This window comes from Penicillium subrubescens, assembly GCF_028828155.1.
Source record: "Penicillium subrubescens strain IBT 31985 chromosome Unknown utg000010l_segment0_segment0, whole genome shotgun sequence".
Taxonomy (NCBI): Eukaryota; Fungi; Ascomycota; class Eurotiomycetes; order Eurotiales; family Aspergillaceae; genus Penicillium; species Penicillium subrubescens.
The window spans coordinates 2,178,484-2,205,303 of record NW_026643160.1 but is presented as its reverse complement, the minus strand read 5'-3'; the positions used below and the strand labels follow the sequence as shown (position 1 = coordinate 2,205,303).

The following is a 26,820-nucleotide window of genomic DNA, read 5'->3' as shown; positions in this document are numbered from 1 at the left end:
AGAATAATACCCCGAAAGATAATTGGCTACGCATGCTATGGAGTGCCTTGCAAATTTTGATGTTATTGTTATGGCCTAGCTTATGAGCTTAGATGATGTGGTTTGAACGTGGGCTGGAATTTGCCGGTAAACTTCAAGTACAATGTAACCAAAAGACAGGAAACCAGACAGAAACTCAATAGCCCTCTCCAACTTCAATCTGTTCTGAGTGGCTCGTTCTATATGAATATCCGTTACTATTTCTCAAGTCAGTATATTCTTGCCCAGGTTTAAAGTGCCTTCTCAAATGCTTACATTTGGATGCTGGGGGAATTGCCCCTTTGGTGAGCGCTGCTCGCTCTGCGGGAGGGAGTTGGGCTTCTCGATGGAGAAGTCAAATGAGAGTCTATTCCCAATTCTTCGTTAGCCTGTGCCTATGCAAGTGTATCTCAGATATTCATAACACTACCTACCAACAACAGATGCCCGGCCCAAAGCAAAAGTACCGAGTGTTCGCATGCCAGCTTCTAGCTTCTTCAATTCTCCGCTCAATCGGTCGCGCTCTTCTCGAACTTCCTGGGATTCTCCGGCAAGCTTTTCGATCTCTTTGTCATCCATGTCGTTGATGACTTGGTTGGAAAAGATGTGTTCCAGGGGACGAAGTAGACAATTCTCGATTGCAAGAATTGCAACATTGTCGATGAAGATCACAATGGCAATCTAGATCGAGATTATTAGCATGTATTCCAGTATGAGGCCCAATGTTCAAATCTTTTGAATGTTTTAAACTTACTTCGTAGTATGCCTGCATCTGAATGACTATGTCAGTAACTGCAAATTGACCGTGCGACGTCTGAATTTGGTTGGCAGCCCTTTCCAAGTCCTGAAAAGTAAATTTTGCTTGGTCCCAGTCACTCGAGTTCTCGAAGATAGTGTTTTCCATGACCAGATTTCTTTGTAAGTTCTCCAGTTGGTTTTCAGCCCGACGCTGCTGAACTCTTTCAAGAAATGCTCTCCCCACGGGCAGAGGATGGCCAGTTGTCGTATAAGAGAGCAATTCATCAAGCTTTTTGTTCAATGAATCTCTAAGTTTCTCCAATTCTGGATGGATAATCCCGACCAATAGTGCATTCTTGGTACTATCATCGGTAAGATACCCAAAGGCCAGTTGGACAAAGTCGTCGACTGACTGCCAGGCTTGGTTCAGATGATGCTGGGCGATATGTTTCCACGGCACTACCTGATCTCGGAATAGCTCTCCAACGAGCAGCTGGTTGGGATTTCCTGGAAATTCAATGCCACGATTATTTGCCGCTTGTCTCATCAAGTGCTTCATCAGATCGTCTGCAGTGACCTTTTCCGGCACCCACTGGCTTAAGTAGGATTGGAACTTCGGGTTTGTCGAGTCCGAGAGGGGCTCCGAGACATTTTGTGCGAGATCTCGGCGGAAACCGCGTGTCGACATGGCATCTGCGAAATATTCATTCAGTTCGCGGATGACGGCGCGTAGTCGACGAGGATCTCCGCTTTCCGGGGTCTCATCGCTCAGCCCACCAAAGAAATCCTTGGAGCCTATGCCATTTAAAGCTTCGGCGGTAATTCGCTGGAATTTGGAGCTAATATTGAGTAAAAAGCCTCGCTGATCCCTGGTGGTTGGGCGTGCCGTTCCAAGCTTATCCAGGCTTTGTTTCCGATCATTAATTTTTTGTTCAATATCCTTGATCAACGTAGGCAGGCTGCCAGCGACATGTTTGAGTAAAATGGTACTCAGGCGATGTCGGAGACGGTCAATTCCGACGTGTGCCCGTGGAAGGGAGGCCCATCGCCCCTTCGCAAAGTGGTTTCTCTCTTCCTCATCACGCTCAGCATCAGAGACGTTGCGTGTCTTATGTGAGCGGTTGCGTAGAGCGTGCCATCCCAGCTTCAGCTTTATGCCTTCGTTTCTGATGTAGTGTAGCCATCGCTCTTCCTCATCCGAACCCTCGTCAAGTTTATCGGTTTGAGTGACGATGGCAAGAACCCTTTCATACTCCGGATCATAACCCTTTGCTATATTCAGGACTTCTTGTATGTGATAGTCCACCTTTGCACTAATGACAGCAAGGATAATACTGCGGTCTTTGGCCATGTATCTTTCCGTCAATTGTCGAACAATTTGAATTCCCTCTATGCTCTGTTCCTCACTCGGAGTATTATACAGACCGGGCAGATCCACAAGGGTAAGCTCCGGCTTATCTGGTCCAGAAATTTCAATCTTGAGAACGTCGTCGCAGAATCCGGCATCTTGGGCAACGTTATCACTGATTCCCATGCAAGCTCTGGCTTGATCGATCAGGTCCTGGAGATTGTTGTCACTCGAGAAGGCCTCCGAAGTGAAGTCTCGAAGTCTCTGTCTTTCCTGCTCATTCGTTCTCGAGTCTCCAGGCTCGATCGAAACTTTCACTCTTGTCTGCGGCTTCCGACGGAGGATGACCTCAGTCGCAAATCGCGTGCAGAGAGTGCTTTTTGTCGGAAAGCGTACTCTGGAGATGGCTTCAAGCACTGAGCTCTTGCCACTGGACTGACTACCACAAACGATGAGTTGAGGAAGCTCGACAAGACCGCCAACTCCGATACCACGTAGCTCATCAATCTTGTCAAGCAACTCAGATTGTTGAGACTGCAGCTGATGCATGGCCTTGTCTTCTGGCTTCGAAGGCATGATGAATTGTAGTTGTTGAGACAAGCAGGACGGGGTTTAATAAAAAGAAGATATCTTGTTGTTGATAAAAAATGTCTCTCGTAGCCGGCCTACGTCCACGTATTTAAGCACTTTTCCAACATCGCCTCGTCTCTCTGGCCCCCTGTACACAGGGCCCAGGTATAGTACTTTTTGACCGCATTAGCTTCCTGCCGCAGCACCGCAGCACCGCAGTTGCCTCTCACTGAACTAATGATGCACAGCCGGAAAAGCTGCTATTAGGTAGTCTCCTCTTGTTGGGAGATATTTTTATCCTGCCTTAGCCCTCTTTTCGTCTTGACTCGGATGATACCTGAACAGTTTTGAGTGCCTCGGTTTTATGATAATTGAAGTGCGTTGATAGATATCGCATCCTAAGTGCTTTTATTTATATAGATGCAGATACTTCGTGGTCGAATCAATTGTGGGCAGCCGAAACAATCTTGAGAGATCTGTAACTAGGTCCGCAGCCAGCGCCTCCTGACACATGGTACACATGTTTACCTCACGGGCCGGGCCTTTCGATCAACCTTGTCGGCAAAGTGATGAACTACATATGCCAAGACACTAAATCTATCAAATGACTGGGGCTATGCTAATGAGAAGATGCATGTCAATCTTGAGTGGGGAAATATGTCGGAGATTCAAAGCGCTTAGCTGCATGGCCCCTAAGCTTAGCGAACATGGTTAGATGGATGGGGCGGAACACCACAAAGCAAGGGCATGTCAGAGACCCAACACCTAGGGGAGTGATTGATTGGCGTAAATTTCAACTGACTCGAGTCATGCACATTGCGCAAGTTTGTGGCGTAATACTTAGTTAGCTGTGCTCGAGGTGGCTAATACCTATGTAAGGCACTCCGCAAGGCATCTAGACTATGTACGCCCAATACAGGACAACTTCGATTGAATTTAGTGGCAAGTTTACTGCGGGTTGCCTCCTAAATTGGTGTCATTGAGGACCTGAGTCGGCTGAATGATTTTAAGTTCGTTGGAATGGGTGCCCTCGATCCTATCTTTTCATTGTATGTGTAATAGAAGAGAAGCGCTACCAGGTGCGTTGTTCGGCTTTGCAATGTCAAGATGCTTCTGAGGACCATAGAAACTCGGTCAATGAGTATAGATGTACATACTTAAGGCTTCGTCCTCTTGAGACTTGCTTCCCTAGGTTTGATTCCAATTTCCTCCTTCTCTCTATTGGATTATTTCTCAGCCCCATCCCATTCACTATCTGGGTTCAAGCTCGAGAACCACGAAGTAAAAGAGAGTCACTCCAATTCCGATTAGGAAATTTCGAGACCAATTTGCCAAAAGAGGTCATATTACTTCAATAGACATGTCAAGTGGAGCGGTGACCCCCCACGTCACGTACCGCGTTGCCCCTGAAGGACGCGTCGCGCAAAATTCAGTCACTGCCATTGATCCAACCTACACACACCACCATGCCTCAAGGTCCTAGTACGCTTCATGGCCGCGTCGCTAAGACCTTTGCAAATCCCAAATCATTGAATGTGTCCAACATCGTCGCCCTGAAACGAGAGATCAATACATGTTCCCGTGGCCAGTTGCAACAAGCGAACAACACCCTGCCTGGCTCGACTGCTTACAATGCGCCTCGTGGTCTCCCAAAGGACGCGATTATCCAGTGGATTGGAGAAGTAACAGAGCTATGTGGTCTTCTGACGGACCGCGAGCGACCCCAAGAGGGTTCTTTGGCAGACCTGGGCTTCCCAGTGTCACAAACGACTCCTAGAGGACTTAGAGTCACCGCAATTACCCAAAAAATCGCGCCTTGATACATCTGATATCAAGACCTTGCAGCATTGGTTCGGACTTTTAAGGGCTTTGATGGCCGACATCCCCCCAGCAAAGATTTATAGTGCTGGTGAGACCATCTTCCAGACCGGCCGGGCGACTGAACCGCCAGTGCCTGTCACCGCAAACCCTGGCCTACCGACCTCTTCAAACACAAATCACGTCAATGGATAACCTCGCTCGAATGCATTGCTGCCGACGGATCCGATACCAAGGGACCAATCTTTGTTCAAGATTACAAGGTTGAGTACAATACGCTTGCCATCGTGCTTGGCCGTAGAATAACTTACCAGGCTCGTTTCATCAGCGCCCCCGGCTGGTCGACTTACTGAGGAGCATGGGTTAGATTGGCTGCAACGCTTCGACGACAGGACTGATCATAATCTTCCATACGGTCAATCACGTCTCCTGCTCGTCGAAGCCCATCCCGCTTTCTTGACTTTCGAGTGCCTTGAATTTTGTGAAAGTCGCCGAATCATTCCATTCTGCTTTCCACCTGATATCGGGCATCTCATGCAGCCCTTCGATGTGGAACATTTTCAGGATTACAAGACTTTTAAACCACAGCACGACTGTCTCGAGCAGAAGAAGAAGCACTAACTCTATTATCATTATGGTCCTACCCGCAAGAAAAGCTTTACGCGTCCAATTATCAAGCAGGCATTTGCCGACCGGGGCATATTTCCATTCGATCCGTATAGATTGATTCAACCGCTACAGGAAGAGATGGCATCCCATCCTGCAGTTGATGAGGATGGCGAATGATAAATTATTACGCCGATATTCCATGCAGGTAGCATCAGCCAGGATGGACATTTTGCACGAATGGTCAAAATTTGGGGGAATAAGCTTGGCGCAATCAAGGACGGGCTAGGGTCAGGTACGAATTTGAGTTTCTGTAAATACTATTCTCTGTATAATCTTGAACTTGATCTCTGAAAATTAAAGAATGTCTAGAATCAGGGAGCTGGACTCCCAGATCATCGGGGGAAAGGGTCCCGACTAGTTGAGGAGTAAACAGCTTCAATACGACGCTGCGGAGGAAGTGTGGGGTAAGTGATCAACATCCCTAACAAGAAAGTAATTCTCCGCTGGAGTTTTCCCATCAATGACGATGCCTTAGATTGTCTGTGTCCGGTGGGAAAAGACTATTTCGCTGTCAGTGTGGTTTTAAAGATGAAGCTTTTGCCGAGGGGGCTATCCACGATTTGTGGATGATCAAACAAACCCCCGAAACTGGTCATATATCTGATCATGAAGTTGTGGAGGCAGATTTCTATTATTCTGTTTGCCCTTGTGGTAAATGGACAAAATGACACTCTCGGTCTCAGCAATGGGTACACATCAGTATCAACAGCCAATTTCGATATCAAGTTTGTCAAGGATTCGCAGATTCTTGCTTCGCTGAAACCGACAGGCGATGGCTTTGATTTCTTGCCATTCGATTATATCACCTACCGAGCTTCCAATGGTCAATATCATAATGGCGACATCACATTCCGCTATCGTATTGCTGGCGCTACCAAATGGGTCTCAGCCGACTCCTCGACAGCGAGGAAACAAGTCAAGAGCGTCAAAGGTGGTCTCGCCGCTGCAGACCTTTCTGCTACGTTACCATCAAGTTCACCCATTCGTGTGGTCCGAAAATGGTCCGATGTCGATGGAGACTTGGGACTGGCATTCACTCTTACAAACACAGCCAAGCAAAGTCTGGAAATAGGTAGCCTTGGGTTTCCTACGGAGTTCAACAGCATCTTTACCAATCGCGCCGCAGAAGAAATGGCGGCAAAGTGTTCTCTTACAGACCCTTATATCGGAATGGATGCTGGCTATCTCCAAGTTACTCCGACATCTGGAACGGGAGCTGCATTGATTGTGACACCTCTCGTCAATACTAGTACGCCACTCGAGGCGTGGAGAAATCTCGATGAGCCCAGTACTGATCCTCTTTACTATGGGAGTCAGACTTTTGAAGGCTTTTATGAATGGCAGACCCATAGCAAGGCGTATGCGAACAACGAATGGACCGGTGTTACACCTTGGAATGAACCAAGCTCCAAGACTTTAAAGCCCGGCGAGTCGGTTACCTATGGTCTGCGATTCTCCATTGTTAAAGACGGCATACGTGGTATTCAAAAGGCTGTTCAATCAACAAATACACCTCTTACCATCGGCATTCCTGGTTATGTCGTTCCTGTTGACTTGACGGCTCAACTTTACGTGTTCCACGGGGATATCTCCGAGGTTGTATCCGATAACAATGCATTCAAGATCTCGCAAGTCTCGAAAGGCACCCTCAGCTTGACTCCCACCGGATCTGTCTGGGGTCGGACCAAGGTGACAATCACATATACCAATGGCAAGGTCCAGACAGTGCACTATTTCATCACCGATTCTGCGCCAGCAGTCATCAGTAAGCTTGGTAAATTCTCAACCACTTCTATGTGGTTTGACGATACCTCTGATCCCTTCGGCCGCGCACCCTCAGTCATGACTTGGGATCATTCAACCGGAGCACAGGCTTTACAAGACCCGCGAGTCTGGATCTCAGGACTCAGCGACGAAGGCGGCGTGATTTACCTAGCAACTGCAATGAAACAATCCGGTCTCAGCAATGCCGCGGAAATAGCCAAGCTGGAAACTTTCGCGAGAGATGTGCTTTCAGAGAAGATCCAGAACCCAGACTTCACTGTTCGCAAGAGTATCTTCTTCTATGAACCTGATCTAGTTCCTGGGTACCAGTACAGCCAATCTATTAATTGGGGCAACTGGTGGTCGTGGAATAGAGATGCAGCTTATGCGACAGATCGGGCCTACGATTATATCCATGTCATTGGGGCATATTGGGCACTGTATCGCGCAGGACGAGCGGATGAGTCGCTTCTCAAGGTCAACAATTGGCAGTGGTACCTTGGTCAGGCGTACAATACAACAATCACCTGTTTTGCAACCGACTCGAATGGCAATGGTTTGATCGGGTACTCGCGGCTGGGACTAATGGGAGAAAGTGTTGTTGGAGAGCTGCTAGCTGATCTTCGTCGGGAGAGCTGGATTGGTGAGGCCAATGCTGTAGAAGCTGCCATGAAGCTCCGAGCAGATGCGTGGGACACTGAAGCCGTGCCCTACGGAAGCGAGATGGCATGGGATTCGACGGGCCAAGAGGGAATTTATTACTGGAGCAAGTAAGTTCTTCTTTCTCGAAAAGTGACCAATAGATCCTAACCAACAATTTACTGTCAGTTACTTCAATCTCGCCCAGACGGCAACGAAGACGATCAACAGTATCATCGGGTACATGCCTACCGTTTCTCACTGGGGCTGGAATGGTAATGCCCGAAGATATTGGGACTTCATGTAAGCTCTCCTCCGATCAACAGTTCAACCCTTTTCTCATCATCCATAATCTAGCTACGGTGGCAAACTACAAAGAATCGAACGCATGATTCACCACTATGGCTCCGGCCTCAATTCACTCCCACTCCTTTCCCAATTCCGCCAAACCCCCAACGACACTTATCTTCTACGCGTTGGATACGGCGGTATAACAGGCCCACTAAGCAACATCCGACAAGACGGATCCATGTACAATGCCTTCCACTCGTTCCCGGATACCCTTCGCGGCGACGATTATTCGGGAGACTACGGGCCGAACTTCCTCGGCATGATGATCGGATCTGGTGTGTATGTTGTGCACGATCCGGATGTTGGCCTGGTGACTTATGGTGGAAATATGGATGTGTCGGGTAATTCTGTCACGGTTCAGCCGAGGGATGCTATTCGTCGTCGTGTCTATATTGCGCAGTTGGGTGTTTATGTGACGATCAGCGCGGGGCAGATTGAGGAGTTTACGTTTGATACGTCTGATTTGACCTCTTTGAAGCTGACTGCCGTACCTGGTCCGGCAAAGGCGTCATCTACTATTGTTTGGGTGGAGACACCTGGTACCACTAATAATTATGTTGTTTCTGGGAAGGCCGTGAAGCAGAGAGGTGGATGGGCGATTGAGCTAGGTACTGCAGGCGCCGATGTGACCATCTCCAAGGCGTAAAGTGCCTTGCCGCCATATCGATTTCTTCTACCCTGGTCAATCAAGGCTACTTTATTATTTCCATCATTCATAAGGCTTGGACTCGATTTCGCAAGATATGTGCGTACGCATTCAATCCTCTCGAGATTCCCAAGATAGCAGTTTCGAGCAACATCCCGACCATAGCAAGAATCAATCCAAACATCAGACATCATTGAAACGACATCATCGCTCAATTGTACTTTTTTCAATCAATGTGAAAATACCCATGCCAGAACAATAGGCCTTGAACTCGGATGCTATCCCAGCCAATGAATAGTAGTTTTCGTTCACGCTAACGGCCAGGATCTGGGGAAATGATGCAGCGTGGAGAGCTTGGACCTGTGCATTGGAGAGTCAAAAGTACTGTTATCTACTCTATCACAATAGAAAACTGGTATTCAATGAAATAATTAAATTCACTTGGCAAGGACTGGGGTGTCTTTGCCGCTAATGATGAGTAGAACAATAACCTTATCTAATTCGCAGGCGGCGGATGCCGGACGACCTTCAGTTGCATGATTGCGGGGTTCGCAATATGTCATAATAGAAGACTATCTGAGTATAATTTCATCAGGGCTCTAAAACTATCGCTTCTCAATAAAGAAAACATGACGGGCATGATGACATCCGTCGGGATCGGCGGTCGCCACTGCCCTGGCGGTACTGCGGATGCCAGCCATACCCAGTTACACAATAATCTTAGTACTGGGCAGCTTCGTGGAGGATCCACTGTTATCCGTTATCCGTATTTCTTGGTTCCTTCCAGAATGAGTCCCCATGTATGACATTGTTAAATTGGCCACGGACGATCGTTCGCTATGTTAGTGGCGAGCCCTAATCAGCCACGTGATGTGGAACTGAGTCACGAGTTGCCGAATATTTCCGCGAGATGGCTGAGAAATTAACGGCGAGAATTGTAGGCAATGATTAAATCATTGGTTTAGTTGCTGCATTTTCTGTTACAAGAAACAATAAAGATTGGCCAGCCAAAAGCTTTGTCATTATGATAGTGTGTGTAGCTATGTACAGGATTTGGTTTGATTGTATTGTCATGGTCGTCGTTGCATCGTAAGTCATCATGTCGGTTTGGAGATGGTTAAGATGAGTGTCGGAAGAGTAGAGTAGGAGGTGAAAATGGTAATATGGTGGTGGTGAGAGTAATCGAAATGAGACTGATCCCAGTTTAACCTGCAATGGGAGAAACAGAGATGCAGTAGAGGTTATTTTTTGAGGTCATTTCAATGCAGTGGCTCTGATCTGGGAATAGCCCATTATCGAGAGGTAGTTGAGATGATTGAGATGTGCCAATGTCCATGTCAATGGGTGTCTCAGTTGCTTCGACTCGGACAAAGGCATTTTTTGTCTCGGGTATCTTGATTTCGGGAAGGTCGTTCTCATCTTCTTCGTCCGTCTCCTCAAAGTCGAAGGAGCTAATGCGAGACTTCATATCATTCTCAGTCCAGAGGACAGATCCACAATGTAACCGGAAGTGAGCCACGCAGCGGCGGAGGTCGGGATCAGGCGCGGTGGCCTCCCGAGTGAGCTTCTCCTTGGAGATGACGGTGAGCTTATATGGAAGAGCGTTTCGGTTTGCCATGGGGGGCCACCGCTTGTTGGTGTTCTTTGTGAAATTGGGCACAGCAGGTACAGGCTTAGGAGTGGCAGGAGTTTGGAGGCCGCGAGCAACTGTCATTCTCGTCTGATCTGTGGCGAAGAGTGGTGTGACAGTGGAAGTATTTTGGATGGTTTGGTAATTGAGGCGTCGGCCGAAGATTGTGGATGAAGATTATGTTTCTTAATTGTAGTTGATATCGGGATAGTGTATTTCGTTTAGAGATCGATTGGACGGGAAAAGAGAGGGTAGAAAAAAAGAGGGAGGAGTCCAAGCGAGTCTTATACGGGACCGATCTGCAGGTATGGGGAACCTGGCCCAAGCACCCACTTTCAACTTTGTAAGAACGGCGCTAAGGGCTTCCCTAAAGCCTCTAAGGGGCCCTAACGACCGCCAACACTGTTGGCAAAAAGTCTGCCGTGCGACCCAGTGGTGTTAAGTCCCTCCACTTCCCTCCACTCTCTTGGTCACCACCGGTTCTAGACCTGCCCGCTCTGAAGGCGTGCTTTGTTGGCCTTTGCTGCATGGTCCATTCTCCGGTGCTTTCGGCCTTTCATGCGCTGACCAACTGGCAACCCTTGTCTTGCGTTAGGTGAGTCAACTACTAGAGGATATTTTCTTCCGACAGTTATTATTCGGAAATCAATGATGTTATGATCTCTATAATGATTCATCACTACGCTGGAATTTGCCATCCAGTGATCTATTCCATATTATAACAAAATATTTTCATTTTCATTCATAGACTTAGTGTTAAAAAGTACACAATAATTTCCAGTGTCTTTGTTCAACTACAGATCAGTCTACGTTCACGGTCAATTTTGTTGTACCGTGTGGTGGGCCGGGTAATCGGGCCAGAAAAGAGTGGAGATTTTTGATCAGTTGATGCTTCGAATTTTTTTTCTGTGGAGACCCTGCGGCGCAGCTTATCTTCCTTTATTCAACACTGCCAAATTGCTGGCAAACCACAATCCTCCATCCACCGGGCACACTCACGATCTTCGCGGATTACCTATCCAGGAAATCCGAACATCCTCAACATCGTGACGAACCCCCGCCGGGCTCCACGATAGTAATCAATCACACAAGCATTACTAAGAGAATAGTCGGTCGCATTTGAGCTGTTCTTTCTAACATTCTCATTGCATCTAAATCGCTATACACTCATGATCTTTACTTAAATCAAAGCCTTCTATCATACCACTCGACTGTCTAGGGATTCTCTCTTTGACTAATGGCGAATCCTCACCCTTAGGACTGAAGAGGCCCCGCCTTACATTCCTGCCGAGGCTTCACCTACTCCTTCGAGTGTTTCCGTAGGCCAAGGTCCACGGCGGAGACATCGTGACTTTTAACTGATTCTAACTTGTCAAACCCCCCAAACTACTACTGTCAAACAGTTGTCAATTGCGCCCCAAAGAACACACGTTACACAAAAGCACATGATTTCTGGAAAAACTCGCCCGATAACAGCAACTGGCCTCTTTGTTTTCGGACTTACGCCTCCCCGTAGATCTTCTCGCCACTGCCGCCCACTACCCCCACTTTCCCTTGTGTCCACTGTGTTCCGAATTCGCAACACCTTGCAGTCACGATCTTTTTTTGGATATGAGAGTCTCCTACACTTTTAGCACCGAAGACATGTGATCCTCTACCTTTATTTTTTTGCAATCAGTAGTAAATCAAACGGTCTCTTCGGAATTTGCTTGATGTTTTGCTTGATTTTTGCTTCAGAGTGAAAATAAGTAGAACTGTATCTGAGAAATTCTCAAACCCAGATGCCGGTTATATCTTCTGTTAAGTCCGTAATACTCGGTAGTGATATTTCTACTTAAAAGTGGATGTTAATCAGTAGCAGACCTCATTCAGCAGTTCTATTTCTTTCATCATTAATCTGCAAACGTGCTGGACCTACTATGAGCATGAAGAGAGAGAGAAATAAAAAGGCGGAGGCGGTTGTATAAACATTAAAGACTGAATAAACAAATGCGGTTCATCTAATACCTCCGCTACTTCAAGCCAAAGCCATATGTGATTTCTGCAGGGTACCAAGGACAAACTAACGGAAGGGAGAATGAAAAGATAGCAACCAGAACGTAGAGCAGTCCCTAAGTCCAAAAAATGGATTATTTGATCCGCTTGACTTTCCATCATTGAAGCTTCTCCATCCCGGATCATAAGGGCTGAAGGAGTAAGCTTGAATAACAACTTGTCGATTTGAATTGTCGTATGACACCGTTTAAGGTAAAGGGAAGTATATGTGTTTGATAAAGTCTTAACTAGCTAATTTTCAGTCAATATCTAGCCAGTCTACGAGGAATTTTAATTGCTACAACACTTTACTCCAGATTTGAATGTTATTGGGCCAAAGTCTTGCTCGTTTTTGAAGCCCTTACATAGTGGTTCATCGCCTTTCACAAGGCAAACATGAATGGAATGCCAATTGCCTTTAACTGACGCATACAGCATTTCTGCCTCAATCTGACTGATATAAATTTCCAGTTTTCAGTCGTTTTCGTATTATCAATCGAAAATTCCCCGCCCCGATTGATGCCCAGCTGACAGCAACCAACAAAAACAACGGGCATCTACAATTCAGCTTGTCTTTGGTTTTTCACTCTTTTATCCTTTCATCTCCCGGGAGACTGTCGATCTTGAAATCCAGCTAATTATTCCAGCGGGAACTACTGCACGATCGCGGATGACTCGGTTTAGGTCGCAACGCTGCGGATTCCGATCTATCGGTCATGGGTTCTGCCCCGCGCGCAACGTCTGGCACTGGCTCATCCTTCTGCAGTCTGAAACATGCCTGGCTTCGACTAATGCAAGAGTACGACCGACAATACCATAGGGCAGTCCCCAAGGATGACCTGAATCTATAACAGGCATTAATCTACATACTACATCGTAACCTTCATTCAAAGTTCTTTTGATCGGCGTTTCAATCTAGATACTCCGCTTCTCGCCTTCCATGATTTTCTTCCCTGCTATGGCCTGTCCCGTCATACTCATTACTCAAACATCTCCCTTCTATCCTTGGAGGTAAGCATTCAAACCCAATCCACGTATTCGGACCGCGGCGGTCCAGGCCGCCCGTCACTGGGTTTATCGTTACATTCGAGGAATGGAAAGACAACGCCACTGTGACGGCTGTTTCGACTGATGTCTATCACTGTGAAAGGTTTCCCAAAGTTAACAGAGAGAGTTGTATTGATCTACATGCTGTCAAGGCTGATTGGGTCCTCGCACCCTATGGAGCCTAGTGAAAATGTCTCAGAATGTAAGATGTCAGTCAAACACCCCCGCAATGCAGGGTTCAAACTCGGCAGTCGAGCCTGTTCCATCCCTCAGAACAGCAATCAACGAGCGAGATGTGATGAATCAGCGGCTATTGTCCATCACTGCCTGGGTTCGGATTCGGATTCGCTATTCTTCAAAAGGCACGCTGTGCAACGCGTGGCTTCCCCCCCGACACACAACGCTCCGAGTAATCAGGCTTCCTCGTTATGGAAACAAAGAAAGAAGATCGGGCTAGACTTGACCGATTCGCGACTTAGGTGCGCGTGATGCGCATGTCCACATGCCTCAGCTGTGCAGCCGCTTTGTCTGATGCTGGTCGAATCAGGGCTGAGCCTGCTCCTTACACATACCGCCCACAGTATATCAGACGCTTAGGATAGGCTGGATTTTGGCGCCTTGAATGTTGTTGTAAATAGAGATCTAGCTCTTCAGAGCAGTGCGTTCGGGAAGGAAGATATGATCCCCATTTTCATGTTGAGATCTAGGTGATGAACTCCCCGGTGCTGCCGTCGTATTCAAAGAGCAGATTTCCAAAGCTCACGTTGAGGTTGAATCAGAAGAGGTCGAGAAAAGATGTTGTGTTTGGCGGCTGTCAACCCATCACCGCTCATTATACCGAGCTGACGAATGTGGCTGACCGTTGTCTTTGTTCGTCAGTTGAAGACTCAGCGCAAGTCTTGGAAGAGATTTCCTGATTCTAGAGATTGGGCATACCGTTATGACGGATCTGCCAATCAGAGCCAGGTCTCAACTTGGTCTGGAGATTACAGCCATTTGATATGTTCTTTTTCCAGAGCAGAAATAGGATAAAGGCAAGGACATCCATTATACTTTATGATCAAGCAACTGCTGTATACAAAATAGCCAACGAATAGCAAACCTTCTAAACTGTACGCGCGTGCAGAACTATCCTATCAGTAGCGCGGACTATGCAGCAATACGTATTCCAACGTCCTGATCCGTCCATCAGAAATCCCCACATCAGATAATGCGTCTGACATGGTGTTCTAACATACAAGTTGCATCCAAACCCGGGAGACGCGTTGGGCTGCCTTGATGCCAAACTGGACATAGAGCCCCTCGCACTGCTATATCCCCACCATAGCCCGAATAGGAGCTGTAGAACCGTGCCTCATTGTTCATTGTAGTCCATTGTTGCGCCTCGCTCGTTCTGTGTGACCAAGACAAGGCAGAGAAAGTGGCTATCGAGTTCGAGCGTGTAAATGGCAACATAGCACTCCGTCCTGCTGTGAGACCTGGTAGAAGCCTACTTTGGGACCATTAGGCTCGCTTTCCATTTTGGACGGCGTACATTGTGTCCTGGCCCTGTTAAAGTGGGCCTGTAGTCGGTATTGTGCAACTCTGTACATCGCCGCCCTTGTACAGCCGTCGAGGAAGGGATTCTGCTCTTTCTTCTCAAGGCATATCAGACCCAAGGACGATCGCGCGTCAGTGGTATTTTGGGATATTTGGAATATGGAGATTGAGGCGAATGGGCCGTTGATCTTCTCAAGTGATCGGGTCTGGGTCATTATTCCAAGGTCATCTGCTCTGATCTGAGGAGAACCCACTTGAACCCACTCAGCCCGGCGGGGCTCCCGTGCAGATTACGAACAGGACTATCTCATCCCATAGAGCCTGTAAGGCATATATCTAGTTACAGTATTGATTGATTTTCTTACCTCTTTTATATAAAGTTTGATTCAGATCTATATACCAAGGGTCGCAAGTCTCAAACGCTCGATCAAATAAAAATCCCATCTGTACCCCGCGACTCGAGCCTCTTGAATCTCGACGGCATCGGAGCGCACGAGCATCATATCATGTTCATTCGTAACCCGCTAGGTCTAAAACGTTGTTAGCTCGTCTCGTCCGGCTGACAAGATGCGGCCTGAGCTCTTATGACTACTCGGCCCTTTTCAGTCCATGAATCTAATCAGCCTAGAACCCCTCATTGCCTATTTTTTCCGATGAATTTCGGCCAGCCAGGAAGAAAGGGTCGGTGCAGAAAACAAGACATATGCTTCGAGGACTTCACCTGAGGAAATTAAGTCCCCTAGTTATAGCGCCAGGACGTTGATATGCTAGATTCGCCGTTGGGTCCGATATAATCCGATTTGCATGTCGATGTCTCGACTGGCTATTGGCTGTAACTCTTAGCGCTGTTCTGCAGAGATGAGGCTGGATTTATGTATATCTTATCGCTTTTTGTTGTGAATATGCATGGCTAGCAGGATAAGGACATTGTATTCAGTTCCCATGGGACCGTAGCTTTCTCTGCCAGAACAGTATTCAGAGTCACCAACTATATCACAGCCCCCTTGTGACTCTAGAGCCTCTTTTTCTATCCATGCCTCTTCACTGAACTCGATTCGTGGCTAGGGGTATTGTTCTAAGACACCTCAAGTTACACAATTCAAACCGACCGGGCACGATCAAAGAAATCTAGAAGGCCTATCAGATCAAGCTCATTCTCTCACTGTGTGATGAAGGTGTGAAGGGACAGGGCAACTCGAAGAAAGGCAAGGAAATTTATAGACCATGATCTATTCAAGACCTGGGATGATTTCTAGCTCTCTGATATTTAGTAGCCAATTTCGTAGCGTTTTTCTATCTTATATCTCATAATACACAGTACGGAATTTCCATGCTTGTATCCCATTCTCCCCCTCCATTCGAGGATCTCGTGATAAGCCCCGCGAATTCAATTTGAAATCCAACTTGTACGACTATTACTTTTGCTTCTTTCCCCCTTTCTACACCTTATTTCTCTACCTCAATAACACTAGAATATGCTAAGTGCATAACTGTATGCAATCTTTGTCCACGCTGTTCGTGCCTATTCACGCAGGGTCTGCTATCTTACCATCCCCATCGATCACTGTACTACCTCGGGAAAATCGCCTTCCGCTCGAGCCATTTGCTGCAGGAGCGCGAGAGCAAGTTATCCACCGCAAAGCCTCTCATTTGTCTCTCTCGCCACCAATCCTGGGAGCCCCCAACCCCTGCCCGCGCCGTATCCGCGACGCCCCTCCCTAAGAGGATCAAAAAGAACTTTCAGTCCTTTTCCCGTCAGGCCTCCCCTCCTCGATCTGATCCCTCACCGTTGGACTATATCCGATCTTCACTATAATTCGAGGAATTCCACAGCGGACAGCGCACTGTGGCCTATAGAGTTCTCCGATGCTCAAATGATCTTCTAGGCCGATTATCATTATTCTATCCCTTCTCCATTTTATAGCCTATGCATTGCGGCCCCACGGCAGATCCCGAGCCGGAGAACTACAGTGTTTGTTATCATCGGCAAGGTTCCATCCATACTACTTTTTTACGATTATTCTCTTTTCGGCTCAAGATATCTCTTCCTGCTTTATATTGGATTATCCTTCTAATTTGATTCGGCTGATTCACATTTATCGTTTATGGTCCTCGATTATGATTGACTGATCATAATCTTGGGTTATTATTACTTTCCTGGTCGAATTTCTCTCCGACAATTGGCTTTATACCTCCCCGGTCTGTCCATTCCCGTGACTAATCACGCGACGCTGCATTCCACTTGCACTTGCGCATCTCACCTTCTCCCCCCTTGCCCCAAATCCCGTCATCCATTTTCCTACACCCCCTTGAGACCCGTCGTCCTGGGTCAACCGTCATTGTCTGGCTTTCTGGATTTGTGGATTTCTGGGCTTTTATTATCTCGTCACTTATCTGATTTGGGTGGTGTAGTTTGGCGCCTGTTGATCACCTATCAACCGACTTACTCCGGTCCACCCTTTGGGGAGTCCTGCATAGCGCCATCACGTGGCAGTTGTGGTCCTGATCCCTCAGGCGACACACAGTTGAACGATACTACGGTCAAAAATCAGGCACCAACCAGGCAGACAAACACTAGGCACCATTCAGGCATCCAAATCCATCACCCTACAACTTGGCTCACCGCCTCGCCCCTCTCGCAACTCCCAGCGCATCCCGACTCCCGAAGCTCCATCGTTCGACCACATCTAACCCAACCATTCCCGCCGATCGACCTCAGAGGCCCGACTCACCCCCCATCTGCATGCAAGCCTAGCATACCCGCCCACTTGCGCCACCGACTTCTTGTCGCAACTCGTTCGCGACTCGATCTCAACCTAACCCCCCGGGCGCGTTCCCTTGACGCGCCATTTCGCGGCCTCGCCGTTGGATCGCTTGACGATGTATGGCACGCCTCACTCTCACGCGACAATGAACGGACTAGGCGAGGTGGTCGATGGCTCGGGGACCATCGACCCGGCAAACCTCAGCAACTCGGGTATGTCTGAATTTTTCTTGTCTCGCCGTCTTTCTCTCGGTCGCATGGTTATCATTTCGTCGCTTTTTTTATGTTCCTTGCGCTTGCGCAATGTGTGTTTGCTGGCTATCCCGGTTGCACCTCTCGTCTTGTTGCGCAACTTGGCGCATGACGAGTTTGGTATCTTGCGACCGGTCGCTAATGGCACTCGACATTTCCTCTTCCCTTTCTTCATCCGCTCTGTCACACTCCTAATCACCTTCCTGTAAACTAATACCCCTCCTAGTCTCTACTATGCCGGCACCATCCACTGCTGAGCCAAGTCCCCGTGGTGTCAAGCGTAGTCGCACTCCAGATCACAGTGGGAATGGACTTGCAGATGGAGATCAAGATGATGGTACGTGCGCGATAAGAGGTGGAAGAAGAGGGACGGACTCTGGTCATCCTTGTGTCTTTTCGCCTGTTTCCTCACGGAGGTTACCTATGTTTCCTTCGCTCCGCTTGCGCCATCTTTTCTTCCAATCGCACCTGCGTTGTGCTTTGTTTCCTGCAGTTAGCTAACCTCTTTCGAACTTGATTGTAGAGGACCAAGGTCGTCGCAAACGCGGTCGTCCCCCCAAAACCCCTCGGGCCAGTTCCAACGACCATCCAGCAGGTACCCCGGTTCAAACGCCTCAAATGCAAACCCGGCCTCTTCCTCATCAGGGCGCCGGGTCCCCGCCGCTTGCATCACCGCCCGACAAACCCACTCCAACAAAGACGCTCGTCAAAGCGCTCCCCACTGTCAGGGACCATACATCTGATCAATTGAATGATGAGGGTGATGAATACATCCCTAAGGAGTTTGATGATGCTGGGGAAACAAAGGTGGATTCTATGGGTTATCCCCTAGGTGGCCGCGAATACAAATGCCGCACTTTCCGTGTCCCTCATCGAGGCACCAAGCTGTTCATGCTGGCGACAGAGTGCGCGAGAGTGTTGAATTATCGTGACTCGTACCTGCTTTTCAACAAGAATCGCTCTTTGCACAAGATTATTGCTTCTCAGGTCGAGAAGGACGACCTTATCCAGCAAGACATTCTCCCATACTCCTACCGCTCCCGCCAAATCGCCATCGTCTCCGCCAGGTCTATGTTCCGTCAATTTGGCAGTCGTGTGATAGTCAACGGCAGACGGGTTCGAGACGATTATTGGGAGAGCAAGGCCAGAAAACAGGGCTTTACCGAGGAAGACATGGCCGGGGAGAAACGTCCAGGAGCCGCCAAGGCTCGAGACCCTCCGGTAGAGACTCAGTCTTCGACTTTGCTGCCACTTCCTCACAACGATGTCATCTTTAGCAGTGCGGTGGAGCCTCTGCCGCCTGGTTTGTCTTTGGATGTTACGGATTCTACATCGCTGGCTCAACTCCCGATGATTCATATGGCGACGACAGACGATCCTCGGCTGCGGGATTACAACTCTATGCCGCGCTCACGCCAAGAGCTGACCGGTCAACCGTACCAGGACAATACGCGAACTAGCACTGGAGCCGAAATCATTCATCAGGCTCAGACCGCTGCCGATTTCAACAAGGCGTTGAATGCTCAAAGAAGCTTCCGTCTCAAGGGACTGGATGAGTTCTATGCTAAACCTCGAGAGGTACCTGAAATTGAGGGACAGGCCACTACTGCCCTCGATTCCGGCTTGTCCGTATCACAGCCTATCCAGCCCGTCCAAATACCACCAGCCGGAATGGCAACCTCTTCCCACACTCAACACATGATTCCTCCTCAACCTATGGTGCCTGGACAACAAGGTTTCCCTCAGCAGCCGCATCAGCAATCAATTGGACAGTCCCCCGTCAGAGGAATTCCTGCCGGCATGCAACCCAACCTCATGCACCAGCGATCCAACCCATCCATGTCGGCTGGTGTGCCCCAGGCTTCTTACGCGTATCCTTCTCAGCAGCCACAGCAGATGTGGGGTCAACCACCACCACAGCCCCAGCCGTCGCCTTTGTCCTCTTCGGGACCGCAAGGGGTCGGGATGCCTCAGTACGGTCAGCAAATGCCAGCGAACCCGCAACAAGCACCTTCGCCACTGCACCACGGTCAGCAGCCCCAGCAGTCTCCTCGCCAACATCGCCCTTCGGTGCCCCAAATTCCCCAGCAATTCCAGCAAATGCAACAGCATCCCCAGATGCAGCAACAAATGCAACAGCAAATGCAATATGCAGCAGCAGCTGGTTCTCCCGCTGGGTACCCTGCCATGGCACGGGCAATGTACCCCTCCCCGCAAGGCCCTGGCGGTCAACCTTTCATGGCAGGCAATCCCCAGCAAGCGGGTATGACGATGAGTATGGGTGCCGGCGGTATGCCTGGCTGGCCCGCGGGCGCCGGTGCCCCGATGCAACCTGGTCAACCTCAGCCAGGTCAGTCTGGCAGCCCATTGGGAGGATGGTCAGGCTACTAGATCGTGGTTTGGCGTTAACTAGAGTGGCGTTTATGGGACTCATTTTGCAGCATCAGAGACGCCATTTCCTTCTTTTCGTTTGTCGCTTTCTTGAGGTCCTCACAACTCTTTTCCGCTCTTCTTTCTGCTCCCTCCATTTCATGTTACGGTGACCAATCTGTTTTAACCTCTCACCCCTTGCATCTCGTGTCTGCTTGTGTGACAACCCCTCATCGAGGGGTTTTCGATAATGTTAATCTGGGCCAGCCTCCCTATACCCTTTGTTGTACTTGGTTCGGCTCGGGTCTTGATTGATGTCTTTGTGTGCTATTTTTTTTTTTGATTTTGATTCTCCTATCATGTTCATTTCAGTGGTTCGGGGCTCTCCCGGCGTTTCTTATTGCTTGGCTTTCCCGGCGTTGATGCTGCAGCCGCTTTATTATTTGTCATTACCGTCTATGAGTATGTATGCTTTTTCATCTTTCTCCACTATTCTTCCCCATACATGGTCGATAGAGAAGTTATTTCACTGCCGAGCTTTTCGGCGGACTTTTTTTCCAGGGGATTGAGATTTTATCTTCTATATTTCTATCTTGCGTCGTCTGTTCCTCTCCAATCATGCTTCTTCCTATGGAGCGTATCCGACAGCTGCCTTTGTGAGATTCCACCTTGCGTGTCTGTTCTGCTTCTTTTGCCTGTATTACCGTCTGCAATTTTTTTCTCAAGGGTTCTCCTCGGATTCCCCCTTTCTTGCTTTGCTGTCTATTTCCATTTGACCGACTTATGTGAATGACAATATTGATTTTGGATTATCCTTCATCTCCAATTCTGCTGTTCATATTTTTACAATGTGTTATCTTCTTTCCGGCGAGTTTGGTTTGTTCTATTTTTGCTCTCGATGTGCTTTCATATTCCCCTCTCTTGCTATGGGTAGCTTCAAATTGACAATGATACCTTGCTCTGCCATCTTTGGTTTCCATATCTTGTTTTACTAATTTGGTATCATCTCATTGGCTTGATGTGTTTGTTAGTGTAATGTCTGAACCGCTTGCATGGAGACTATTCCAGATAATGCAGGCATTTGAAGAAAGGCTTATCTCTGCGTTGATGTACTAAGTAAGACTTTCGACAAAGCAAATCATGTCTAGGAGGCAATAATAAGTATCCACCTTGCGTTTGTTGGGCGGGTATTTCATTTTCATACACAATTTGTTCAGACAATGGAGGCAACCTCCTTTCCCACAAAACAAATTTATCACCGCCTATTCATCTCGACTTCCCCTCGACTTGTGAAATCTTCTTCCTCGTCGTATTCTTAGTTCAATGATTAAAAATACACCCCCAATGAACCTCCAAAACTAGCAAAAAGCTATGAGCTCCGTCCCCGGGAAGGCTCGAACTTCCAACCTCCTGATTAACAGTCAGACGCGCTAACCAATTGCGCCACGGAGACGATTCATGGAATGTGGCTTGACTCTTGAAAATATATTGTAATCTAGATTTTTCTGCCATAATTTTGGGAAGTTTTGTTTGAGGGGCAGGTCAATTGCTCAAGTGATCCGATAGGTATTGACTCCGTACGTAGGACATACTTAGTTAAGTTACCATTCATTTGCATATTTTTGAGAGCAAAGGTATTTTCCTATCTTATTGCATGACGAATGCGCTAAGAATTTTGCGGAATGTTTAACCCCATTGTCTTCTATCGGTCGGGTCATACGCATGCTTGGTTAAGGTTAAGATGATATATTTCAGGTCAGGTTGCTTCCATGTCAGCCCGAATCCATCTCAACGACTTCACGGCATCGGGGCTGACCAAGGCTACCGCCCCAAATACTCGTAGATAATAAAACCCACAGATACCCCCAAGCTTCACAATAGGTAGTGTATCCCACCCAGAGCATAGCAACGAGACCAAAAAAGAAGAAGGGAAAGGTGAGTCAAGCCCAAGCACAGAATGAATAAATCCAAGCCGACCTAGTACCCCGAATAAGCGCGTATAGCGAGGACCAGCTTACATAGATCTTCCGAAATTTCTTGTATCGCCAGGCGAGCAACTGGTAGTCTCGTCAACCTCGACCGGCCAGTTCTATTACCTCCAAAGAGTACCGAGGACTGGGTCCTTCGTCGACAACTTCTAGAAGCCCATCAAACCCGTTTCTTCCCCCGAGACGTGAGAGTCATCTATTCTTCTTCTGCCTATGAAACAATAAAAAAGTCCAGAGACCAAGGTGATGCTTACTCCATACCGTAAATGAACGGTAGCAGTGCCTGGTCAATAGATCCAGATCAAAGAAAGACAGGTGCTTTTAATCCTACGCCGCCGTCAACGCCAATCATATAGACCGAATGTACAGGCCTCTCCCCAATAGTTGACATGAAGGATTCGATATAAACTCGAACTCTAGTTGATTCTAGTTTACGATTGATCACAAATCTATCCGGAACCAATTGATTTGGTGGCATGAACGACCCAAAACTGATTTTCTTCCATTTCCACAAAAGAAATTGAGGTTTTCCAACCGCGGTCCCCACCCACAACGCAAAGATTGTGCCTGTCAGCAACCACCTTCAAGTTTTTATGAATTTAGAGAGCAATTAGACTCCAAAAAGACAAAAAGAGACGTCCCCGGGAAGGCTCGAACTTCCAACCTCCTGATTAACAGTCAGACGCGCTAGCCGATTGCGCCACGGAGACCCGCTTGTGGCAAACGAGGTGAAATTAGTGTGCTATGGTACAGCATCCAGGGGATAGAGTCAGGTCGGACTAGACACATATGTACCATAGTAGTATGATAACCAAATTGAAGAGAAAAGGCCAATTGATCAGGCACGAATAGGGAAAAGTCTTTCCGGCGTCAAGCTCGTTTAGTTTTGTTAGAACCACCAAAGGGCCCTCGCTTCTATGAGTATTTGATAGCCAACCTTTACGCTAAGGACTCATTTTGAAATCAAGGATGTCACTCAGATCTCTCTGGACTAGATATCAGATCGATAGGAACGAGATTCACATATGCCCTTACCCTAGGATGTAGTAGAATAGAATAGAACAATTCCTTGTAAAGGAGCAAAGTAGCAAGTCCTCACGATCTTCATTGATCTGGTATTAACTACTCACGACTCACGTCATTGAATATAGAGAACGACCTAACGGCTTCCACAATTGGCGGACACGGTGACACCGAATGAAGAAAAATCCTGATGACGCCCCGGAGAATGTGTCGTAGAGATAGCGGGAAGAAGTAATTCATCAAAGTTTCGCCCCAGCACTTTATCGAGCATTTCGAATGATATTAGCCTAGGACATATGTGCTCGACACATTTTTGGTATGATGTGGAGAGAAGTGTACTGGCCTCGTAGGAGATATCAGCAAAATCTCTTCTAGTAATCTCAGTACTGTTTCCGTCCATAGATCTCATAATAGTGTCTTTAGACGTAGTGTAATGCATCTTTTGCCTCACGGATGCACTGTTCGGCGACCTAGATCGCTTCTACCCAGCCTTGATCATTATGGTACTCACTCAGATATTAAATTTCGTCTCATCTGCAAACTAATAGCCGTCAAATAATCTCGTTCTGGCTGGCTCTGAGCTCTGACTGTGTCAGTGTCACCAAGCAAATGAAGCTGGAAAATTTATACACCTATATCACATATAAATTTAGCGGAGACATGTCTACTATCTTCGTGGATAAAACCTCTACGGCCGAGGGCTATGATAATACCCTCAGTGATTTACCGGAGACGGAATACCGATACGTGGTAGTAAATCTTAATTACGAGAACAACGGGCCAAGACAAGAAAATTATCTTTATAGTCTGGTAGGTTCTTTAATCGTTATCAATCCCTCTTGGCCACTTAGTAGCTATTGAGTACAAGGAGAAGCTATCAATCACATTATTAAATGCACAATACCAATGATCTCATTGTATATGTGAATTATGGAGTATTTCAGGTACCTGTTATACCTCAAAAGAGTCAGAGAATCTAAGCCTGGTCCTCATTCAGCACAAAACCAAACCGTCGTATTCAACAAATACGAGATGATCAGCGCTCTTGGCAATCTTGGCCGTAAACCTTCAGCGCTTGGTGGCCGTTGATTGGCAGATAGGAACGGAAAAAAAGACTCCAAGATCCAGCCCCAGCAGTCGGTGGTCACAGTGCCAAGTTGCAAACCCTTATAAGCTAGCTAGCCTTAAAACAATACAACCACCCTAGCAAAATGGAAGAATTAAATTCGCCCCTGTCACTCAGGAGCCTGTTTCCGGCCCCCGGCCTCACTGCAAACATCAAATATTTGAGGATAGCAAGTCGGCTCACGTATCATAAGGGGCTGCCCATAATGCTCATAAAGCGTGTATACAGCCTTGGGAGGATATGCATCCTAGGCCAGTGGTTTTTTACCTTCTGGGTACTGGGCGTAACAGCCCAGTCGCTCCGTCTGTCGAATGGGCTGCCCTCTATTGTCCCGATGCTCGGATATGCTGTGTCCAGCGTAAGTAGTGAATTCCTGCAGACGGGCGACATAGAAGACACTTCTACCCGAAGAGGAGGCTGAGAACTACGAAATGTTTCACCCGAGAGCTAATATGAAAGCTCCTCTAGGCCGCCATCCACGTCGTTCTGACTTACTTTTTCATAAAAACCACAAAACCAGCTCCATCTACGGAGTCTCGACCGTCTTTATGGTATATTCTCACCTACGCTGTATCATCTCTCATGTGGTTTGCCACCATGGCCTGTGTGGTCCTTGTACTAGTCAGAACCATGCCATTTGCGGATGAGAAAGATAGGGAAGGGGGCCTCAAGAATTGCGGCACTAAGTATAACCATCATAAATGCTACTATTCCACGGGCAACGCGCAGTTAAACACCCTTGCAAAGATGAACACGGCGGTTACCGGCTTTATAGTGTAAGTTTAGTCGAAAGGCCCCCAGTACCTTCTACGAAGACCTAGAAAGAGCCTTTATACTAACCTGTAGCGAATACATCAAGAATTTTCATTTTAGTTCACTGGTTTGAGATATACAAGCTCTGGTGGCAGGAATTTACACTGGAAGAGTCTGAGGAAGCCTATGCTTTGAACGGCCGATCATTAGTCGATTCTTGATGATCACCAAGGGAGTCCCGGGATGTTTGAGTCGGTACACATGTCTCTGCCCTGCACCTAATGCTATCGAAGAAAAGAGGTTCTGATCAAGGTTCAAATGAATTATCGGTGGAGATCTACTTGAAATGTTCCATAACGGATCCTGGAGGTGACCTTTACTCTTGGTTATCTGATTCCAACCTTTGAAGCAACTAGTTGAGGACTTCATCATCTGAAGATTATCCTGAACTGCCCATGCATGAGGTCCAGTGCCAGTGAGTGTAAACTTAAGGTGCGGCTCAACACTGGTACAAGCAACAGTACAGTACCCTTCTAATGCCAAGATGGATTCACCAGTCTACGTCTACATCAGGGGGTGCATACCGTAATCCCTCAGTACCTGTTTACTGTACCAGTATCAGAACAGCACGTTTCCTCAACATAATATGTACGTGACTATTTGCGGAAACTTGCGGAATTCTGGAACGGAGCAAGAGGCATTTCCCCAGGCGTCAGCCGTCAATGCATACAAAGCGTCTTCCGCCGCCTCGACTGCAGTTCTACTGGCCCAACAATTCCAGGACTTTAACCCCAGCTTATGATCTGGGTGTGCTCTACTATAACCAAGATAGGATCGACGAGGCGATACCGCTAATAGACCGAGCCCTGGAGGGATATGAACGAACGCGAGGTGACGAGGACAAGGTGACGATCCACGCATTGGAGAATTTAGTGACAGTGTATGCGTCAAAGGGGCAATATCCGGCGGCTGAAGCAATCTTGAAGCGAGTGGTGCAAGGCTACGAGAAGCTCCATTGTATCGGACCATGATGGGGTATCTCGAAAGAAAGGAAACCTAGCCAAGAGTTATGCGCGACAAGAAGGCTGCCCGAGGCAGTGCAAGATACATTTTGGTGGTAGAAACACCTGCTACGCTAGGATTGCTCTACGCCAAAAATAGATTGAACATGGCGGAATTTATGTCGGAGACGCCTGTGCGAGGTTTCGAGGACACCAAAGGACTGAATCATCCATCAACACTAGGCCAGCTGCACTACCTGGGACGTGCATATAAGATGCAGAGGAAAGTATTGAGCGAGCATTTGAAAGGGTGATGTGAACTTTGGGCCCGGATGGTCCTATAGGTCGAGATCTAGCCCTCCTGTACCGGAATCTCGGGAAAATGGAGAAGGTGATGCAAGTCCACGAGCGGCTTACGAGCTGACCTCGAAGTAACGGTATAACACTTGATATTTTAGCCTTTTGACTCCATTAGCCTATGTAAGCGAATCTGCACAACTGTGCTATGTAGGATCATAGATTGGCCCGTCATCGGTCGCTCCAAAGCTCCAAAAGCCGAGAGTCCGAGAATTGTACATTCTTCATAATCCATTCATTAATAATGCTTGGTAATAAACAATGCTTCGTCATTTGATTAGTAAATCTCATAAAAGGTCTTGTACACTCGATGTCAATATGGCTTCATGTGCGGTATAGTACTTTCTACTCGATGATATAATGCTAGACAAATTC

The 26,820-nt window shown here is 47.6% G+C and overlaps 7 protein-coding genes across 7 annotated transcripts; 5 read left to right on the top strand and 2 right to left on the bottom strand.

Annotated features, from left to right (window-relative positions):
- Positions 1 to 175: 175 nt before the first annotated feature.
- N7473_011955 (dynamin family protein) lies at positions 176 to 2,680 on the bottom strand (the record flags this gene model as incomplete). The annotated part of the gene is made up of 4 exons (XM_057157894.1): positions 176 to 236; positions 295 to 385; positions 453 to 699; positions 773 to 2,680. The coding sequence occupies 4 exons, from the start codon at positions 2,678 to 2,680 to the stop codon at positions 176 to 178; spliced, it is 2,307 nt and encodes a 768-aa protein (XP_057003744.1).
- A 1,460-nt stretch (positions 2,681 to 4,140) lies between these two features.
- N7473_011954 (uncharacterized protein) lies at positions 4,141 to 4,687 on the top strand (the record flags this gene model as incomplete). Its single annotated transcript, XM_057157893.1, has 2 exons — positions 4,141 to 4,405; positions 4,452 to 4,687. The coding sequence occupies 2 exons, from the start codon at positions 4,141 to 4,143 to the stop codon at positions 4,685 to 4,687; spliced, it is 501 nt and encodes a 166-aa protein (XP_057003743.1).
- Positions 4,688 to 5,767: 1,080 nt separating this feature from the next.
- N7473_011953 (uncharacterized protein) lies at positions 5,768 to 8,561 on the top strand (the record flags this gene model as incomplete). The annotated part of the gene is made up of 3 exons (XM_057157892.1): positions 5,768 to 7,695; positions 7,754 to 7,867; positions 7,922 to 8,561. The coding sequence occupies 3 exons, from the start codon at positions 5,768 to 5,770 to the stop codon at positions 8,559 to 8,561; spliced, it is 2,682 nt and encodes an 893-aa protein (XP_057003742.1).
- A 1,204-nt stretch (positions 8,562 to 9,765) lies between these two features.
- Positions 9,766 to 10,275, bottom strand: N7473_011952 (uncharacterized protein; the record flags this gene model as incomplete). The annotated part of the gene is made up of 1 exon (XM_057157891.1): positions 9,766 to 10,275. The coding sequence occupies one exon, from the start codon at positions 10,273 to 10,275 to the stop codon at positions 9,766 to 9,768; it is 510 nt and encodes a 169-aa protein (XP_057003741.1).
- Positions 10,276 to 17,431: 7,156 nt separating this feature from the next.
- Positions 17,432 to 21,162, top strand: N7473_011951 (putative nuclear localization protein). The gene is made up of 3 exons (XM_057157890.1): positions 17,432 to 17,788; positions 18,054 to 18,164; positions 18,351 to 21,162. The coding sequence occupies exons 1-3, from the start codon at positions 17,692 to 17,694 to the stop codon at positions 20,216 to 20,218; spliced, it is 2,076 nt and encodes a 691-aa protein (XP_057003740.1). The 5' UTR covers positions 17,432 to 17,691; the 3' UTR covers positions 20,219 to 21,162.
- Positions 21,163 to 24,450: 3,288 nt separating this feature from the next.
- Positions 24,451 to 25,220, top strand: N7473_011950 (uncharacterized protein; the record flags this gene model as incomplete). The annotated part of the gene is made up of 3 exons (XM_057157889.1): positions 24,451 to 24,692; positions 24,803 to 25,110; positions 25,208 to 25,220. Exons 1-3 carry the CDS (start codon positions 24,540 to 24,542, stop codon positions 25,218 to 25,220), a joined length of 474 nt encoding a protein of 157 aa, XP_057003739.1. The 5' UTR covers positions 24,451 to 24,539.
- A 589-nt stretch (positions 25,221 to 25,809) lies between these two features.
- N7473_011949 (tetratricopeptide repeat protein) lies at positions 25,810 to 26,118 on the top strand (the record flags this gene model as incomplete). The annotated part of the gene is made up of 1 exon (XM_057157888.1): positions 25,810 to 26,118. One exon carries the CDS (start codon positions 25,810 to 25,812, stop codon positions 26,116 to 26,118), a length of 309 nt encoding a protein of 102 aa, XP_057003738.1.
- Between the last annotated feature and the right edge of the window lie 702 nt (positions 26,119 to 26,820).